The following is an 18,797-nucleotide window of genomic DNA, read 5'->3' as shown; positions in this document are numbered from 1 at the left end:
ATCCGATATGGGTCTAAATTTGGGTTGTCACGACAAAATAAATTTGACAAAACTCAGTGTATGAGGATAATGATATTACTTATAATGAGAATTGAGCTCAAAATCTTCCGAAGATTGATGGCTATCACCCAATCATATATACCATGCACAAAATACCAATTGGGATTGAATTGCAACATAGATGGTAAAAAAACGTGGATCATCAAAATTGATAAAGTTGTGAAAGCAAAAAACACATTAGGCAGCCAAAAATTCAATTATGAACCCTAACACCACCAATGGATATGACTTACTTGGAAGAAACGAATCGTATTCTGACGTGGCACCATTCATGGTCGATCACCACTTGTGACGCCTTCAGGAGACCCATCATGCATACTTTTCTTCTCCGGTAGGACCCACCAGGCGGTTACGCATAAGCAGATGCTGAGTTGTTGACTCGTGAGGTTTTGCTGAGTTGGAAGATCGTCATGGGTGTAATCATGTGCTCAACATCTAATCCTGTAAAAGGCACAATCAGATTGAATACTATAATTGTGGATCCCTATGTTTGCTTTACTGTAGATTAAAAAGTCCGTACGTTAGCTGGTGGAGGATTGTGAGTCGAGAAGATTGTCTGCCTGCCGCCATGATTGATACTCCGATACGCGCCGTTTCATTCCGTTTACGGTGCGTTTGGGGGCAAAACGGCTCTTGAATCGACGCTTAACGGAAGTCCTTTCTTCGCTCTGTAAAGTGGAAAAGACGGAGGTTGGGCGGTGCCATGGCCCACCTAAGTGGGGTCAACATAGAGATTTTCAGTGTTTTCACAAATTATCATATGCCACGTGGGGAGCATTCCACCGACTACGTGGGTGGTTGTCAGATCCACGTATTCGTCGTCCAATTTGATTTGGGAAGATGCTTTTCGACTCGAGAGAAGTGGGCCCTGAAGGAACGATGGGATTCACCAAAGGATGTTGGGGGAATCCATGTTAATGGGTCTAGATTTGGGTTTGTACAATACTCCTCACCACACACAAGTTTTTTTTTTTTTTTGTGTTTAGACTTTAGAGGTTGCGATACACTTTTATGATCGTGTTTGGGTACTCAGAAGTGAGAGACCTCATTACTTTTTTTCCATACATGATGTGGGCCTCTCTGTTTTGGCCTTACAATTTCTCTCAAACCCACCCGGATACCTAAGAGAGCCCATTAATGCACTTACAATTGGAGTTGTACACAAGTGGATGGATGTCCCATCTTACTCGAAAATTTAAGCTCATGAGTTCGGTCAGTTTATTCAACTTACTTATAAGCCACAATCATTGTTTTTAAAAACATGGGACATTGTGTGTGTTTCAACAATTCTCTCCAAAGATTTTGGTTTATTTGTTTAGGTAATGGATCATGATTCTCATTCTCTTATAATTAGGCTATGTAAGATGCCCAACATATCCATATCATCAACAAATGTAATATAAGTCTCAAAAGCAAACACACAATTTTTAGATTAAATCATTAAAATAAGCTCCATGACACATGCTTCTTGAAATTAATTAGTTACATAGCAGTAAAGATGCTGATAAAACATTTGACATTTAGTAATGTTTCCAAAAGAAAGCAATTTGATACTTCAGTGATTCCAGGCTTTCAGCAACTCCGCCATCAAAGATGTGGTCGATCATTTGGGTCAATCCCCGAGACTAAGTGAAGAAAATGTCTTTGAAAGACGATTAGCGTAATGTTGATCAGGCTCAACCAGGCTGGCTGTAATGGCACGAGCTAACTTCTCGTCCTCATCCGCATTATGGAAGCACCCTCGTTCCTTAGCATCCATTACTATCTTCTTCCAAATGGAACCACTATTTGTAAGCGTCGTGCCGTTCCCCAATATCCACAGGCAATACCTAGATATAACCAGAAACCACAAATTAAGTTGTGATCTAACAGTAGTCAAACATATATATATATATATATATCAGTCCATTATCCAAAATGCATATATGGATTCAATAACTTAATACCTTGCACGAGTCAGAGCCACATTTGCCCTATTGAGATTGGAAAGGAAACCAACTGACCCTCGCCCATTGCTTCTGACAGTGGAGATAATTATGATGTCCTCTTCGCTACCTTGGAACCCATCAACTGATCGAATACTGACTGAGAAGTCACTGCCCTCGCTGTACGTCTTTCCGATTCTCTCTTGAATGGCATAAACTTGAGCGTTATATGGTGATATAACTCCTATGCTAATTTTCCTTTGTGTGCTCATAAATGCTGTGTGAAAGAGCATAAGAATATGCAAGTTCATTTGTAAAAATGTAAATCGCACATTTATAAACCACGTAAGGTATCTAAGTTATAGTAATCAAATCTAGCATACCTTCATAAAGGCTTGCCAATATTTCAGAGACCACAGCAACCTCGACCATATTTTTTTTGCTATGTGAATCGCTCTCTTTTCCTTGAGCTATGTTGATAAACGAGTACGGACCATACATTTTACCTTGAAGGAAATCTTTCTTGTAGCATTTCCTTTTGACATTCTGACCATCCTGGATTTGCCCATCATAGAACTCTTTATTTGGAAATAAGCTTATTGATGGATGCATCCTATATTGAAAATTTAGAAGGTGTCTCCTATGCCCAAGTAAGACAAGCCTTTCAAACAAGCTCCTCCCAAAATTAGCATCATCAGATATCTACAAAAAATTGGAATGCGTTGAATACATAAGAGAACTTATGGTCAGAAACAACTTAGCCTAACATAAAAAAGGGATTCAGAATACTATAAGAAATATAAATATTATCAGTTTATTACCTGGCTTTGAACCATAGAAGGGAGTTGTCTCTCATCTCCAATGAGAATAGCATGTTGTATACCTGGAAGTAGCGCAGGAACGACAGACTCACATTCTTTTAGTTGTGCAGCTTCATCAACTATCAAAAATTCCAGCGGCTTCTGTCCTTCATTGAGCAGCTCAACAGAGCCTGACGCAGTGCAGAAGATTATACACGCATTTGCCAAACAATAGTTCTTTATGTCATCTGCAGAAGTACTTGGTTCAGGGAATGTTTGAGGAAGTGATTTGAGAATATCAATGCAATTCTTTCTTTCAGAGCACAACTTTGAAAAATGACCAATATTTCTTTCTTTATCTTCAGAGCCATTAAGGACTTGCTTCAGCCAATCATACAACTTTGAAAAATGACCAATATTTCTGCTTCCTTCATCTTCAGAGCCACTAACGACATGCTTCAGCAAATCATACATGCTTCCTGCATCTTCAGAACCATTAGCGACTTGCTTCAGCCAATCATCATTAATACTACCATGAAACAGCAAAGATTCTATGGATTTGATAGAACCAACAGCTCTTACCATGTCATTTACCACTTTTAAAGATATGACAGAAGTTGGTAAATGCAAGCGCAAGTTTTCAATACAAAATGTAAGCCCCTCAACTAAAACTTCGAAATTTTGTCTTAGATACTCCAAGAACGTAAGAGGAACATCACAAGTTGTGGCCCTCTCATTATGCTTTGCATTCTTGTGCTTCTCAGAAGGCACCTGCTCCTTTTTTATGTTTTTGTTGTTTTCTTCCACGAAGGCCATTTCGAAAGTTCCAATGAGGTGCCTTCCAAAAGATAACAACTTCCACACCGAGGAAGATGATAGGGACGCCCAAAATTTACTGTGGGTGTCACTACCATCTTCCTTGCTAAGTTTCACTTTTTTGGCTTTCAAATACTGAAGGTACTGAGATTTAGGGTCCCCAAGCAGACATATCATGGACTCTAGATTATGCTTCCACCCGGTGGACGGAGATAGACAACGATGAAGTACATTTGCACGATGATCAAGAAATATGTCAAGGATATGATCATCACACTCGTCAATCTTCATACGCTTTGCATTCCCGAATAAAACTATGTCTCCAAGGCCATAACTGCCAAATGCAAGCGACCCTTTGACTAATGATATTAGTCGAGCTGCCACTTGCACCACTGCAACGTTAGTCGGAGCACAAGTAATTGTTCTGCATTTCAACTTAAGGATTGCAGATAACAACACGCACACTGTACTTGTCTTCCCTGTCCCAGGAGGTCCCCATATTAGTTTAACACTATTACGATGATGACATTCCCTCATGCTGATGCAGCTTAAGATTGCCACTTCTTGGGAATCATTCAAATCTGACTTGTTTATTATGTCCAGTATCTCTGAAAAAGCAGAACTATCCTGCAATTTAGAAAGGCAAATACCACAATCTTGCCCACCCTGCAACAAGGAACAAAGATCAATTAGAATATATGTTATCTATAAAAGAATATGCAATGGTTTAGAAATAATTCAGTTCTTGCAGTCTTACTTGAGAATCTGTTGTAATCGCTGCTTTGATGATGTTCAAGTTCATCCTTTCTAGTTCTACATGCAGCGCCTTAAATATACGAGAATTCGTTATCATGTTAATTAGAAAAACAGCAAAGAGAGTTTTTCTGTTGCCCATCCGCATTTCATTTTCATTAAAGATCGGCTTTGATGACAGTACTGTGTCAGAACCACGAACATAAGCAATAAGATAGGATCTCTTGGGACTTTTCAGATCATAAACGCGTTTCGGTACAACATCCGACAGAGCAATAAGATCTCCTACTTGAGGCTCGTATTTCCGCCCATGATTCTGATCAGCACTGCTTTTAAACTCAACCTTGTAAACCATACTTTGGGGAACTCTGAAACCTTTTGATGTTTCTACAGACAATAACTCACATACTGGTGCCTGAGAGATTGCTTTCATGCTTGACGACAAGCCTGCGTGTGTTTCTGATATAAGTGGAGCAATGAATGAGTTCATGTACTCCGTTGTCGATATGAATGTCTCTGGTATCTTCTTCACCTTTCAATATACAAAGTGCAAATTAGGAATATAAAAATGTCCAAAATTGTAGGAAAAAAATTTCTTGCATTCATGTCATACATTTGCTTTACGCCTGCCCTGATGCTTGGATTTGAAAACTTAAGGAGGAGGGTGGAGGAATTTCACCTTACTTAGTTTATGTGCAGTATTCAATGAACAATATTAAACAAAAAAACATTTTATCAATTGCCAAACAAAACGTTCTTCAAATCAAACCGCAGAGAAAACAAATTACCAAAAATACATAGAGACAGAATCAAAGACCAAACATATTGCATACTGAAAGAAACATCGGAAAGATAGGGGAACAGTACGGCAGTACCACTAATAGTAGGAAGAAGGGCTTCTTCGGAATCCATTGCAAGGGAGGAACACAATTTCGTATAATTCCGTAACATACAACACGATTCCGGCATTGCCCTAGAACAACCTCGATGGAGACGGTGGAAAATGATTTCAGAGCGCAAGACGTTCTCTCTCTTTTTTCCTTACTGAAAATAACTGGAGAGAAAGTAGACGGCATACATATATATGTATATATTATACCTTGTCTTTGTAGAAATCTTTATTGAGTACATCCTCAAGAGACCAAGAAAACACCAAGTCAATTAAACTTGGGTTTAGAGACATCTCCTTCTTGGCATTGGTTTTCTCCATAGTTGCAATTGATGGTGCGAAAACTAGAAGATCTTAAAACAGGATCAGTTGATTATTACAAGGTTTTTGTCTCTGTCTATTGTATTTATAAAGTGAAGAGAAGGAATTGAAGAGGTTACGTGATGATCGATGAAGAGAAAAGAAAAGGTGAAACGAGAATTATTAAAGGAAAAGCAACTGTCCTATAGCTTCCTTAAGAGAGAAGGAGAACATTGCGGACCAATTGACTTAGATGCTTGCTTGACCCCTGTTTTCCATCATTCCATGCTCGTACATTGCAGACCAATTGACTTTGATGCTTGCTTGACCCCTGTTTTTCCTTGTTCACACAATTAGGGGCGTAACAAGCATTGAACATTAGGGGCGGAACTTAGTGCAGGTCCAGGTTCTTTTTTAGTAAGATAAGTTGTATTCAAAGTACAACACATGAATGTCTCTGGGATCTTGTTAACCTTTCAATATACAAAGTACAAATTAGGAACAAAAAATTGTCCAAAAGTGTAACAAAATAAAATTTCTTGCATTATGACATTTGCTAGTTTAGGGTATTTCTAAAAACAACGACATGATACAAGCAATTCCCTCTGAAAAATACATCCATCCGAGAAAAATACTCAAATGCTTAGCAAAATGCAGACTATGAACTTTTATAAAAACAGAGTCATGTATTGAGGGTATTAATCATTTTTTGGTAAATTATGACACATTTCTGCAATATTATAAGTTTATAACATATTCAAATAGCAAAAACAACAATCAATCAAACTTGGCATATATATATATAAATTCTCCATAAGTTAAGGACGTTTACTTTGTTGTATGCTCTAAAAAAAAATGCACTTCAAAGGGTACTCCACTGCAACAAACAACAAGTGGCCGTCGGTAACTCTTAAGAGGAGTACTCACTCTATATAAATATATATACCTTACCTTGCCTTTGTAGAGATGTTTATTGAGTACATCCTTAAGAGACCAAGAAAACACCAAATCAATTAAACTTGGTTGTACAAGCTTCTCCTTCTTATTGGCATTGATGATTTTCTCCATGGTTGCAATCGATGGTTCCAAAACTAAAAGACCTTGAACAGGATCAGGTGATGATTAGAAGGTCTTTATAAAGTGAAGAGAAGGAATTGAATCGATGTCGTTTTGGAGAGAGCATTGGTTTTCTCCATAATTGCAATTATCAAAGAAAATCCAACTCTAGAGCTTCATTGCACACCAATTTTACTTGCATGCAAAACCCCTGCATTAACTAATGTAATCGAGGAAATTAATTGTTAATTAAGTAGATTTAGTTGGCAAAATGACCATTAGATTTGAGTGGTGAGGTGCATAACTACTAAGAACTAAACTCTTGTAATTCCCAATCAAGGATTATTAATAATATTTCCATCTTCTGGTCATTAATATTTAATGTGTTGTTTCTCATTTTGATGTGTAATTAATATTTCTTGTGGGTAACAAAGCGATTTTTAGATTATTGATGGTACATATAGTCAACTCATTATTGAATCAGTGAAAAGTATTAATTAAAAAAAATCACCTGTTGATTTTTACAGTTGCAAGCCATTAAGTCTGTAACCAATAAATGAAGAAAGTATAGGAAAATACAATTTAAAAAAAGTGAATATGGAAAAAAAAAAAGGGAAACAAATGTATATACTATATACTGTTATACTGTGATGAATCTCAAATGGGCTTCCAGGAGGAGCGAGGCCCAAAAACCAGGAAGCACACGAAGCCCATTTTATAAAGTTGGGTCAAGCCCGTGAGAAAGTGAAGGTCGAGAATTTGAAACCTGCATGGGCCAATTTTTCTTAATCACATTTGTTTGAGTAAAGATGGCCCATGGAAATTCGACGTCTGTAACCTGCATGGGCCAATTTTTAACAAATATAGCCCATGGAAAGTGGGGGCTTCAGGCTTGGCCCATCCTCCGTACCCTTTGAAATTAAGATGGGCTCTGAAAGACTTAACAAACGAGGCTCGGCCTATGAAAGATTAATGATAATATCATATATTATCATACATTAACTTTAATGATATGTTAATATTCATGATATATGACTTTGTTAAAAGTACCCAATGCATATTGCGAAATTATACGTAAATTTATAAAATAAGAATGGTAAATTTGTAATAATTAATATACATTATGTTATTTTGTTCATTCCATGTGGTAGTATGATAGAACAACACAAAATTAATATGGAAACACAAAATATTGTTAAAACATAAAACTTGGATCAACAATGGTATGAATATCAATGATAACCATCTCAAAAAATCCCAACAGTGTGTGTTACGTACTGCTGAGATGAAATTAAGCTGTCCCAAATTCCAACTAAGGATGGTGAATTGAAAAGGATAAACTATGAAGGTTAGCTAAATTTGGGTATTTTCAACTTGAAATTATTTTCTTAACTTTAACTTCAAAATTACATTAATAAACACAATTAAGCACAAAATGGAAAATAAATAGTACTTACTAAACACGACATTTGCTATTGACGTTTTTGTCCTCTCTGGTTTGGTACTAAAAACAAATCAGATACAAAGAGGCTCCTGACTCCTGTGTCCTCAGCTTCCCTGAATTCCCTCCGTGCAAGTGGGTTCTCTCGTCCACAAACTTTTCTCTCCCATTCAAACAAAACTTATACGCGATTCAATCTCTCTCTCATAAGAACAGCTAATCCGAAAAAATCCCAGGTTCAATCTCGGGTACGCTATCTGAGTTTCGCTTTCTTTCTGATAAGGTATTCAGGTTCGTCCCGGTTTTCTATTATTATCTTCTATCTATTGGTTTTCCTACATGGGTTTCGATTTTATGCGTCCGTGTCTTTCAATCGTGATTGATCGCTTGAAGGAGAAGAAAGGGTGATGGACAATGCATGCACGTTTGCTCACTTATGCGTACTTTCGATTGTTTGTTTAATTTTCGTGGATATGGATCTGAGTTTTTGGATTTCTTATTGAATTTAATAATTTTTTTTTTGAAATTATGAGATAATATACGTCTGAGATGTGAACTTATACACGTGAGGTTGGCAACCGGTTTTTGCGTAGGTGGGGGACAAGATGTCTGGTTTCGTGGGTGTAATTGTTTCTGATCCATGGCTGCAAAGCCAGTTTACCCAGGTGGAGCTACGCACACTTAAATCCAAGGTGACTATATTTTGTGATACATTGTATTGGAATCAATTTCTTTTGGAGTGGGTTGAGACTTATGTGATAAATTGGTTTTGTTTGGATGGCATGTGGAATTGGTTGCATCCAATATCATAGTTTATTTCAATAAGGAGTCAATCTGGAAAAGTCACTGTTGGAGATTTGCCTCCGGTGTTTTCACAATTGAAGGCTTTCAGAGAAATGTTTAATGAAGATGAGGTCAAGACTATCTTGGGGGAGTCGTATAGTGAAGAAATGGATTTTGAGTCCTTTCTGAGAGTGAGTCTTTGAACTGAATGGTTTATTTTTACTCTTCATTTTACCGACCCTTATGTTTTTTTTTTTTTTTTTTTACCTTTGGCGTTCAAAGATAAATTATGAATTCATTGCCAACCTATATGAAATTGGATTACTTTAGTGAACATTCGTGGTGTAGAGATAGATGAGAACTTTTTTTTAAGTTATGTGGGAGTTTATTGATTGGCAGGCATATTTGAATTTGCAAGCCCGAGCAACAGCCAAATCAGGTGGTTCGAAGAATTCTTCCTCATTTCTTAAGGCAACAACAACAACTGTTCTCCATGCTATCAATGAGTCTGAAAAGGCTTCTTATGTTGCTCATATTAATAGCTTCCTAGCTGAAGATCCATTCTTGAAGAAGTATCTACCAATAGATCCATCCACAAATGCTCTATTTGACCTCGTGAAAGATGGAGTTCTTCTTTGGTAGATGCCCCCAAGCCACCCAAGTATTCCTCGATAGTGTTTGCTGGTTTTTGGTTTGTTGTTAATTCTTTTGCTTTCTTTTATGCAGCAAGCTTATCAATGTAGCTGTTCCTGGGACCATTGATGAGCGAGCGATAAACACAAAACAAACACTTAATCCTTGGGAACGGAATGAGAACCACACCCTTTGTCTGAATTCTGCAAAGGCTATCGGCTGCACGGTGGTTAACGTTGGTACACAGGACTTGGCTGAAGCAAGAGTATGTTCAAGCTAGTGCAACCTATCAAGTGGAATTTTCTTGTTGGATGTTTCTCTTTGGCCTGAAATTTTTTTGAAGCTTTTTTGTTTTCACTTTTGTAGCCCTATCTTGTTCTTGGACTCATTTCTCAAATTATTAAGGTATTATCTCAAAAACCACCTTTTTTTTGTATTTCGATACTTGTCCATGGTACATGGAAACCATCGAAAAACATTATTTCAACTTGTTAGTGTTGTTGTTGGGTAATCGTGCTTAACCTTTTTGTGCTTAGATTCAACTTTTGGCTGATCTCAACTTGAAGAAAACCCCTCAACTTGTAGAGTTGGTGGATGACAGCAAGGTGAAGTTTTTTATTGGTTTTTCCATCATAAAACATGAATGATTTCTGAAGAATATATATCAGCTGATTCCATTGTAAAAAAATTTCAGGATGTGGAAGAGTTCTTAAGTTTGGCACCTGAAAAGGTTTTACTGAAATGGATGAATTTTCATCTGAAAAAGGTTGGCTACGAGAAGCAGGTTACGAACTTCTCATCTGATTTGAAGGTAAGAACATCTCCTATATTTACATCAACTACTATGGTGATAGTTTAAGCTGACGTGCTTCATGATAAACTTCCATCATTCTGGTTGACTAGATATATTTCTAGCCGAAGAATATATTACATATTCCTTTGAGCTACACGATCCATTCTTATTCTGGTTTTCCGAGCATTTAAATAAATATTAATTTTTGAGGATAAAGTTCCATAGGAGGCAAAAGAAACTTTAAAAAAGCAGGTCAGAATTGTGTTGCTAAAGCCCTGTTAACCGTCTACGTTGTAGTAAGTAATTATCTTTAAAACACTTGCATGTGCTATTGTACATATTTGAGCCACATACTTCGAAATTAGTGCAATTTACTAATGTTAATATTTATATGCCTAAAATTCATATTACAACATTTTCCTGTGATGTTTTAGTGTACTCTAGCTGATGATAATAACCCAATCCATTTTCAGGATGGTGAGGCCTATGCTTACCTGCTTAATGCTCTTGCACCAGAACACAGTAGCCCCACCACCCTTGAAGCAAAGGACCCTTCAGAAAGAGCAAACATGGTTCTTCAGCAGGCAGAAAAATTGGATTGCAAAAGATTCCTCACTCCAAAGGATATTGTTGAAGGCTCTCCAAATCTTAATCTAGCTTTTGTTGCACAAATATTCCAGCATAGGTGAGAACTTGGTTATGCTTGCAGAAATTCTTGTCCATTTTTTATTTGGTAGAAGTCGATGGTGTTGGTACCACCCTTACTCTGCAAGTAGCAGACTGCTTGATAAGGTTGCGCACCAATCTCTTTTACCCACATGATTAATTTCTATTTGTTGTCTCTTAAGGTTGCAATATGTTTGTAGTGTGCCAGTGCCCTGTACTACTAAATTCTGATATTCTCCATGTTCTTTCCTGTTGATTTCCCTATGTTGAAATTGAATCTTTAGTTGTGTCAATAAGGCAACTTAATTGTCCTAATTTTTATTTGACTAATGTCTGATTGTCATTTTTCATTAAGATGGTTGTGGCAATTCTTGCTTAGTCAATAATTATGATAGCTAGAATATCTGTCACGAGTTTGTCAATTTCTCTTGCAGGAATGGATTGTCTGTTGACACCAACAAGATGTCCTTTGCTGAGATGATGACAGACGATGCACAAACTTCTCGGGAAGAGAGATGCTTCCGACTCTGGATAAACAGTCTTGGTACTGCTACATATGTCAATAATGTTTTTGAGGATGTCAGAAATGGGTGAGTTCTATCTTTTAACCCAACATTGTTGATGATATTGGATCTTGACTGGTCGTTATTTCGTGTGCTGTAGATGGGTTCTTCTAGAAGTTCTTGATAAAGTTTCACCAGGGTCAGTGAACTGGAAACAGGCAAGTAAGCCACCCATAAAGATGCCATTCAGAAAAGTCGAAAATTGCAACCAAGTTATAAAGATTGGGAAGGAGTTGAATTTTTCACTTGTGAATGTCGCTGGCAACGACATTGTGCAAGGAAATAAGAAGCTATTACTAGGTAAGTTGCACCTCAATCAAAGAGTGTTTTCTCAATGATTAATTTATGTCCACTGTGCGGATTTAATATACCATTTATATTGATTATGATTCCTTTTGTAACTCATAGGATCTCATTGATAGTGGTTGATTTTATTTTTTTTCGAATCCAATTTTCATGTATACATATTATATGGAGGGTAAGGTTTGCGTACATCCTACTTGTCCCCAACCTCGCCCACTGTGGGAACCTTGTGCACGAGAATTGTTTAACTTTACCTTGGAGGTATCCAATTCCCCTGCCCACGTCTACATATGGATAATGGGAGAAATATGTGATGGTCCCACTTCGGGACCCTTGTGCATGATAGTTGTTTACTTTTTAGTTTTTCTATCCAAACTGTTCTAGTTTCTGGCCAAATTGTTCCTCAGTGAATAGAGGAAAATCTTCGACTCATCACCTTTTTTTTCCTCTCTATTTTCTCAAACAGCATTTTTATGGCAACTTATGAGATTTACCATGCTCCAACTCCTGAAAAACTTGAGGTCCCGCTCCCAAGGTAAGGAGATAACAGATGCTGACATTCTAAATTGGGCAAACAATAAAGTGAAGGCAGCAGGTAGAGCATCTCAAATGGAGAGCTTCAAGGTAACAAAATAATTATTGCAGCACTACTTGTTACCATATTTGTACAGATGAGCGATAAATTCACTGTTAATCTGCTTTAATTTTAGGATAAAAACCTTTCAAGTGGAATGTTCTTCCTTGAGCTTTTGTGTGCTGTGGAACCAAGGGTGGTCAACTGGAGCGTTGTTACAAAGGGGGAAACTGGTAGGTCACAAATTTTAAGTTATACCAATATTATGTTATTGGAAATGGGCAGCAAACCTTGGTATTCTGCAGCAGTTATCCGATAAAGAAAATAAATGGCCATTATGACAAGGAGTGTTGAAATTAAGGAATGTCAGCATACTGGGGAGCCATATACTGGAATGCTTACACATTATGGCAAAACATGCTGGACATGTATTATAGTCTCATTTATTCTTATTGTCATTGCAGACGAGGATAAGAAGTTGAATGCAACATACATTATTAGCGTTGCCCGTAAGCTTGGATGCTCTATTTTCTTGCTACCTGAAGACATTATGGAGGTAGATTATCATCCTGAAATGGGATCTTTATACTTTCAATCTAGTTTATTTTATTTTATGGCAGAATTGTACTTTGTGTATGACTGTAATTGTCACTTAAATATCTGAATTAAGATAGCGACGAAAATGCCAAATGTTTATTGAGTCATCGTTTTAAGTGGTCCTCTGGTTTGGGGTTATGATGCTGAGCCCGTGTCATATTTCAATTCTACTGCTATAAACTTTCCGATTTTGTAGTGTGCAATCAATGGAAAGCTGATCTTCTCAGCTAGTTCAACTGACTTGATGCTTCACGCTCAACCCTCTGACAACACTTAATAGCTAATCTGGAAGTCACCAAACCGGACTAGAAATCACTGCCTTTATTTGGGCAAAAACATTGGTTAATTGAATTCCCAATCTCTGTTTTATGGCAGGTAAACCAGAAGATGATCCTCACATTGACCGCGAGCATAATGTACTGGAGCCTTCAGCAACAAGGAGGGGATTCGGAGTCAACGGAATCTCAAGACAACGACGAGAATGAGTGATCCGGCTCATGAGGTGTCTAATTTGTCCATCAATGATGCCGTTTCAGATGTTGGAGACGATGAATCCTCAACTGGTGCCAAAGATAAGGATCAAGATAATCAGTGACAAAAAGTTGCAGGCTTCTTCTATTATTTCTTATAGAACAGGAATGAAAGGAAATTATTTTGCAGCTAGCATATACTCGAGTCTTTGGATTTTCTTTTTCTTTTGGGTATACCACAGAGGAGGGAATGATCCTGTAAATTTCCTGTGTAATTAGAGATTGCCGTTGGGCATAATATATTCTTTGACAAAAAGCTTCATTTTTGAAATTTCATTAAGGGTGTGTAAAGTTAGTCATCTCCGATAACTTTCGTCCCTTAATTCTACTTAACTCTTCATTTTTCAATCCAAGCAAAGCCATCATCTTTAATTTGAGTAGGGCTACGATTTTCAATAGCGTAACGAACCATACTCTCGGTCTAGTTGGACAATACTTGTCAAGTCTCACATCGCTTAGATAAGTTGGACAATACTTGTCAAGTCCCACATTGCTTAGATAACCCTTGAGGGACTTGGGTTTATAAGAAAAAAAAAACTCAAATTCCTACCACTTGAAGAGGCATTCATTTTCTTTGGTCTAAAGTGCCATTGAGTGAGACGAGGATAAGGAAGCTTTGTGCACAAATGTTGATCTTTTATACTCTTTCTTTTTTTTCCTGCTTTTATACTAGATTACTAGTCAAAGCGCTCAAGGCAACCTAGAATCAGATACTCAGATCCGATTATCGGAAGAGTTTCTATTAGCATCCTTGATAAGAAAACAGATTGCCAAGCCTAATTGGGCATAAAATGGTCGCAAAGTATCCAAACACAAACTAAGCTGGTAACAGTTTTGGATTTCATCACCTCACATCAGGGCAGAGAGAATTCATTGTTGCCCTGAATTGATATATAACTTAAATGGCAATAAAGTTTCAAAATTTACATTTACCAACTACAACATCATTTAAACCAACACTCTTACATTGGTCATTGAAGAGAGAGAAGCAGCCACGGACTCGAGATACCATTCCTCCAGAAGGGCAACAGGCCCTTACTAGGATGAGTCAGATGACTTATATTTTTACAGTTTGATCAACTTGCTACATCAAAGGTCGTTTTTCTCATCCATTTTCAGTGAATTTAGTCGTCTCAATCTCTGATCAAGCTCCGCCATCACTGCCGGTTCCTGCTTTTTCCTTTGCTTTGAAATCGTGGTAGTAGTCATCGAACCGATCTTATCAAAAGCCACCTGCAAAATTTATATTGCAAAAACCCTGAATCAACCTCATCTCTGGATAATTACTAGCAACTTGGTACATGGCTAGGCCTATTCATTTAAAACTCTGATGGGAAGGTAGATATCCCACACAAAGCAGAAGATTCCACTTTAATTCTTGTTTTTCACCCATAGCATGCCCCCATGTGGGACTTCTTAAGTAAGATGAACAAGGAAGGGAATTCTCCGATCTAAAGCCTCCTTAAAGACATAATTGGTTAGACACCCCCTTAGAGCTCGGTCGGGGTTCCTAGATACATCCACTCTTTTGTATCCATTTTTACCACAGGAAAGTGAGGAAGTGAATCCAGAATATAATATTTGTGAAAATTGATGAATAAGAGAGTATATTACCGTCAACAATTCTTCAGGATCGAAGAGGTGATGAGTGGTCCTCTGTATTATGTTAATTATATCACCAACCTGGTGAGTTAGAAGCAACTCTTCCTCCTTCATCTGCAATTGCATATGGACATTCAAGAATTTCGCCAAAATAGGAGATCAACTCGATGCAACATAACATAACCAAAGCATTTGAATAGCAAAGTGGCAAAAAAAAAAGCACCTTAAATATAGCCAAAGCTACGTGGAATAAAACCTTCGCCCCTTCAAAGAAAAGAACATCCCACACCCGCAAAGTTGTCTGGAGAGCAAACCCAACAGAAAGAATGGTTTTTCGTCATAAAAAAACACAAATACACTCAGTTCAGAGGGAGAGTGTGTGTGCGTGTGTGTGTTTGAGAGAGAGAGAGAGAGAGAAAGTCGGCATTGTTCTTACCTCTGAAGGCAAGCTCTTAGAAAAGAGGCACAAGAACCACTCAGTGCAAACAAGGGAGACATCAAACTCTAGTTCTTCCAGATGTGCAGCTATCCTGCATTTTTCCTTTACTGATTTTAATCGGTAATCTTTAAAAGAGAAAACAGATGAGTCGCCACAGACAAAATTACCTAGGACAGTTCTTAGCTAGCAAGTCCTTGAAAACCCTTTGTTCAACATGGCATCCCGACAAGTTATTTGTGTAACAATCATTAACCAAGACATTTTCAAGTAAGACAGACAGCATCCAGAAAGCGTCTTCCTCCGTTTTCATCACAAGCAATAAAAGTGCTGCAACATAATTCAAACCCTGCACCAACAACAACAATTTACATTAAACTTCAAGCTACAATGATTACCGATAAAATAAAATAAAAACGCACAGATAAAGGATTTTAAGAATATATTAGATCTCAAACCATTATTAGAGAAATTGGAGAGGATCCCCAATATTATATCGCATTCTATACGAAGGTGTCACAATTGATATATAAAATCTAGAAGAAAAATATTGATTTCACAAAAAAAGAGAGAGAGAGTATAGTATGCTAGAATAGACTTCAGCATGCTATAGTGACAGAACATGCTTATCTCGCTCTGTTGCAAATCTGTTTATCAAAGGTATAGGTTAAGATCTCAGCCGCCTTGTGATCACCACCATACAATAATTATCACGAAGAATTCAATTTGCATCTTCACAGGCACACAACGCATGAGCACAAGATAAATGAAAACAAATAATAGTGCGCTGCACAATGCAGAGCAGATAATTGATTGTTGGTATGTGTCTCTATTATATAATTTATATTGAGAAAGAAAAGCTTTCTACTTGTAGGAAATGGTGAATCCACCTGACAGTAGCCAACATCAGAATCTCGGAAAGAGTACCCAACAAGAACACGACGAAGCGTAGCATGACCCTCTGGAGTGTCCAACCAAGGATGACCAGGAAATGTTCGTGGCAGGTCCTGTAAGCACACATATATGGAAGAATCAGAACTTGCAGAAGCAATGTATGAGTAAGAAAAACTCTTGGAAAGCAATGTTTATGTTCAGAACAGTAGCATACTAGCACATATCACGAACAAAACAACTGTAAAATGACCTACTGATCAAAACTTTTATCATACAAAAAATTCAAAACCTCATTATTTCACTTCTTTAATGACAATGATCACACCACTGGCTGAATGATAACAAGTCCTGGAATCACAACAAGCTTGCGCAAGTATATTTCCAAAAATCTTAGGGATTTTTAATGGATCTCCTTCTTTGCTATTAAATGGCTCAATACTCATTCATACTTCATACATGAAGTTGACATTAACATTAACCTGCATATAATTTGATACCAAATGCGGAGATACAAGGTTTTCTGATCCAATAGACACAAAAGCTGTCTTTAATAGACTAAAACCAAATCCAATCTGAATCAATGCACCAATCATCTATCAAACACAGAATCTGAAACCAAATTCATTCCGAATATATGCATCAATTGAGATCAAACACATAATTTTCCAATATTTGAGCAGAGATCGTAACAAAACGACGCAATCATACTTGTTTCGGCTCAATGGCACTAAACAAAAAGCACAAAACTAAGGCCCGAAATCATCATACACTATCAAAATCCAAGCAAAAGCATTTCTGACAGGTGTGCCAATCATCCTTACAGATTGACCTCCATATCAACCTCGACATTGAACATATATATTTACCAGAGTAAATTAATGCTGCAAACAACCCATGAATCAAATACTGACTCATCCAACAAAAGCCATAAGAAAAGCACTCACATGATCAATTTGCTTTGTAGCCGGCGTAACCTTCCCTTCTACCGCCTTTATCATATCGTTATAATAGCTATCCGGCACAGTAGACTTTTTCTTCGCAGCACCTGAAAGCGAGAACCACACTTTAGGCCTCAACACAGGCGGTATCCCTTTCCTTATCAGCCTCTTCAATGTGATGGCATTCGCTACCGTTGACAACTTTAAGGATGATTTCAATGCAATTCCTTCAGATATCGAAGAAATCCGTGGCTGAAGGTACCAATTGGCACCTTTGCTGGCCTCTAGAGACCACCAAACGCGACCCTGTTCCCTCACCTTCTCTCTCACCTCATTTAACACATTAACATCATCCACATTGCCCTCTACAGTAAACCCATAAAGGTCTTGGAATTTGACGGTGATATTGGCCCTCCTCGCATGGATGCTAGGCCTCAAGATTGGGATTTGAGACTGGAATTCCAAGGCAAGGTCTTGCTTGCTTTGAGTGCCATACATTTTTTGAGGTAGATCCAACAGAGATAGAGATTGATGGCTTGTTTAAAGGAAAAAAGGCTTTTCTTTTGTCAAACGGGGAAAGAAGGAAATACAGAGACCATGAAACGGTCAATTTTTGGAACCTTTGGAGCTCAAGATTGAATGAATGGTCTTGAAATGGGTATTTTAGGAGATTTGATAAAGAAAGAATTTATCGCAAAAAATAAAAAAACTCACATTTGCAAAGAAATAGAAGCTCCTTTGCGCAACAAAATATAAAGAAATCGACTTTGAATCTGCAACGCGAGGTCACGAAGTTTTAAATAATAATAACAATTATAGAAGATAATATTAAAGGAAAATCGAAATAACAAAACCCAGAACAGATCTTCTTTCCAATACAGAATTCAGAAAAAGAGTAGAAGAAACTGCTTATCGAGATGGGTTTTGCTTTCTTAAAAAAGATGAGATCTTTCAAAGAAAAGGTACTTGAAACCGATTTAAGGGGCTCGTTGTGAGCTTGAAATTATAAAATACATAGACAACGGAAAAATAGGTGTCTGAGGATGTCATGGTTTTAGAAGAAGATGATGATAAAGATAACAGGGGACGATTTTGCAATAAATATTTTTTCAGGGTTTGATTTATATAAAAAAAATCAAATCAGAGACAATATTTTTCTTTTGTAATGAAAAAGAGACGTTGCTAATTTTCTAGGGAGAGGGTATTGACCGTGTTTTAGGTTAGGTTAAAAATGCACAACATCTTAAGAACTCGGAATGACTTTAATGCCCTTTCAAAGTTGTTTTTGTTTTTTATTGTATTTTTAGACCATAGATATATTTTCTAGTAGAGAATCTTGTTCATTTTTTTTCTTCATATATTAGAGATTCATTTGCAATTTATTTTATGTTTAGGGTTGGATCTCATTTTCTCGTGCAATTGTAATTATTGATAAAGCATAGAAA

At 37.3% G+C, this 18,797-nt stretch overlaps 3 protein-coding genes and 1 long non-coding RNA gene across 6 annotated transcripts; 1 reads left to right on the top strand and 3 right to left on the bottom strand.

The window, feature by feature from the left end:
- Positions 1–105: 105 nt before the first annotated feature.
- Positions 106–1,156, bottom strand: LOC119990392. The gene is made up of 2 exons (XR_005466021.1): positions 581–1,156; positions 106–501 (listed from the first exon to the last, which is right to left on the bottom strand). It is a non-coding gene; the product is annotated as an uncharacterized LOC119990392 (long non-coding RNA).
- A 290-nt stretch (positions 1,157–1,446) lies between these two features.
- LOC119992303 lies at positions 1,447–5,636 on the bottom strand. Of its 3 annotated transcripts, none has more exons than XM_038839013.1 (6): positions 5,454–5,636; positions 4,359–4,886; positions 2,807–4,267; positions 2,369–2,687; positions 2,007–2,187; positions 1,447–1,889 (listed from the first exon to the last, which is right to left on the bottom strand). In XM_038839013.1, exons 1-6 carry the CDS (start codon positions 5,562–5,564, stop codon positions 1,673–1,675), a joined length of 2,817 nt encoding a protein of 938 aa, XP_038694941.1. In that variant the 5' UTR covers positions 5,565–5,636; the 3' UTR covers positions 1,447–1,672. The 3 variants fall into 3 exon arrangements, with proteins under 3 accessions (XP_038694941.1, XP_038694940.1, XP_038694942.1); XM_038839012.1 differs by having other exon boundaries at positions 2,007–2,262; positions 5,454–5,626; XM_038839014.1 differs by lacking the exon at positions 5,454–5,636 and adding an exon at positions 5,230–5,381 and having other exon boundaries at positions 2,007–2,262.
- Positions 5,637–8,179: 2,543 nt separating this feature from the next.
- Positions 8,180–13,786, top strand: LOC119992304 (fimbrin-5-like). Its single transcript, XM_038839015.1, has 15 exons — positions 8,180–8,323; positions 8,634–8,732; positions 8,853–9,014; positions 9,223–9,461; positions 9,550–9,721; positions 9,823–9,861; positions 9,993–10,061; positions 10,151–10,267; positions 10,723–10,934; positions 11,350–11,505; positions 11,579–11,778; positions 12,248–12,405; positions 12,492–12,588; positions 12,820–12,911; positions 13,328–13,786. Exons 2-15 carry the CDS (start codon positions 8,646–8,648, stop codon positions 13,439–13,441), a joined length of 1,914 nt encoding a protein of 637 aa, XP_038694943.1. The 5' UTR covers positions 8,180–8,323; positions 8,634–8,645; the 3' UTR covers positions 13,442–13,786.
- Positions 13,787–14,285: 499 nt separating this feature from the next.
- Positions 14,286–18,473, bottom strand: LOC119991927 (growth hormone-regulated TBC protein 1-like). The gene is made up of 7 exons (XM_038838471.1): positions 17,359–18,473; positions 16,411–16,527; positions 15,691–15,869; positions 15,521–15,614; positions 15,308–15,385; positions 15,097–15,198; positions 14,286–14,715 (listed from the first exon to the last, which is right to left on the bottom strand). Exons 1-7 carry the CDS (start codon positions 17,848–17,850, stop codon positions 14,572–14,574), a joined length of 1,206 nt encoding a protein of 401 aa, XP_038694399.1. The 5' UTR covers positions 17,851–18,473; the 3' UTR covers positions 14,286–14,571.
- Positions 18,474–18,797: the final 324 nt, after the last annotated feature.

This window comes from Tripterygium wilfordii, chromosome 22 (genome assembly GCF_013401445.1).
Source record: "Tripterygium wilfordii isolate XIE 37 chromosome 22, ASM1340144v1, whole genome shotgun sequence".
In the NCBI taxonomy this organism is placed as follows: Eukaryota; Viridiplantae; Streptophyta; class Magnoliopsida; order Celastrales; family Celastraceae; genus Tripterygium; species Tripterygium wilfordii.
This window is presented reverse-complemented; position numbering and strand designations above follow the sequence as displayed.

Bases quoted from the DNA above. Each gene is read 5' to 3' on its own strand.
- LOC119992303 (XM_038839012.1), bottom strand. From the start codon at position 5,564: ATGGAGAAAACCAATGCCAAGAAGGAGATGTCTCTAAACCCAAGTTTA. The intron at 2,688-2,806 runs GTAATAAACTGA...AATTTTTTGTAG, and splicing joins CTTCTATGGTTCAAAGCCAG to ATATCTGATGATGCTAATTT. The intron at 1,890-2,006 runs GTATTAAGTTAT...GGTTATATCTAG, and splicing joins GTGGCTCTGACTCGTGCAAG to GTATTGCCTGTGGATATTGG.
- LOC119992304 (XM_038839015.1), top strand. From the start codon at position 8,646: ATGTCTGGTTTCGTGGGTGTAATTGTTTCTGATCCATGGCTGCAAAGC. The intron at 9,862-9,992 runs GTATTATCTCAA...TTTTGTGCTTAG, and splicing joins TCATTTCTCAAATTATTAAG to ATTCAACTTTTGGCTGATCT. The intron at 10,268-10,722 runs GTAAGAACATCT...ATCCATTTTCAG, and splicing joins ACTTCTCATCTGATTTGAAG to GATGGTGAGGCCTATGCTTA.
- LOC119991927 (XM_038838471.1), bottom strand. From the start codon at position 17,850: ATGTATGGCACTCAAAGCAAGCAAGACCTTGCCTTGGAATTCCAGTCT. The intron at 16,528-17,358 runs GTGAGTGCTTTT...GTGTGCTTACAG, and splicing joins CTACAAAGCAAATTGATCAT to GACCTGCCACGAACATTTCC. The intron at 15,615-15,690 runs GTAATTTTGTCT...GGAAAAATGCAG, and splicing joins CTAGCTAAGAACTGTCCTAG to GATAGCTGCACATCTGGAAG.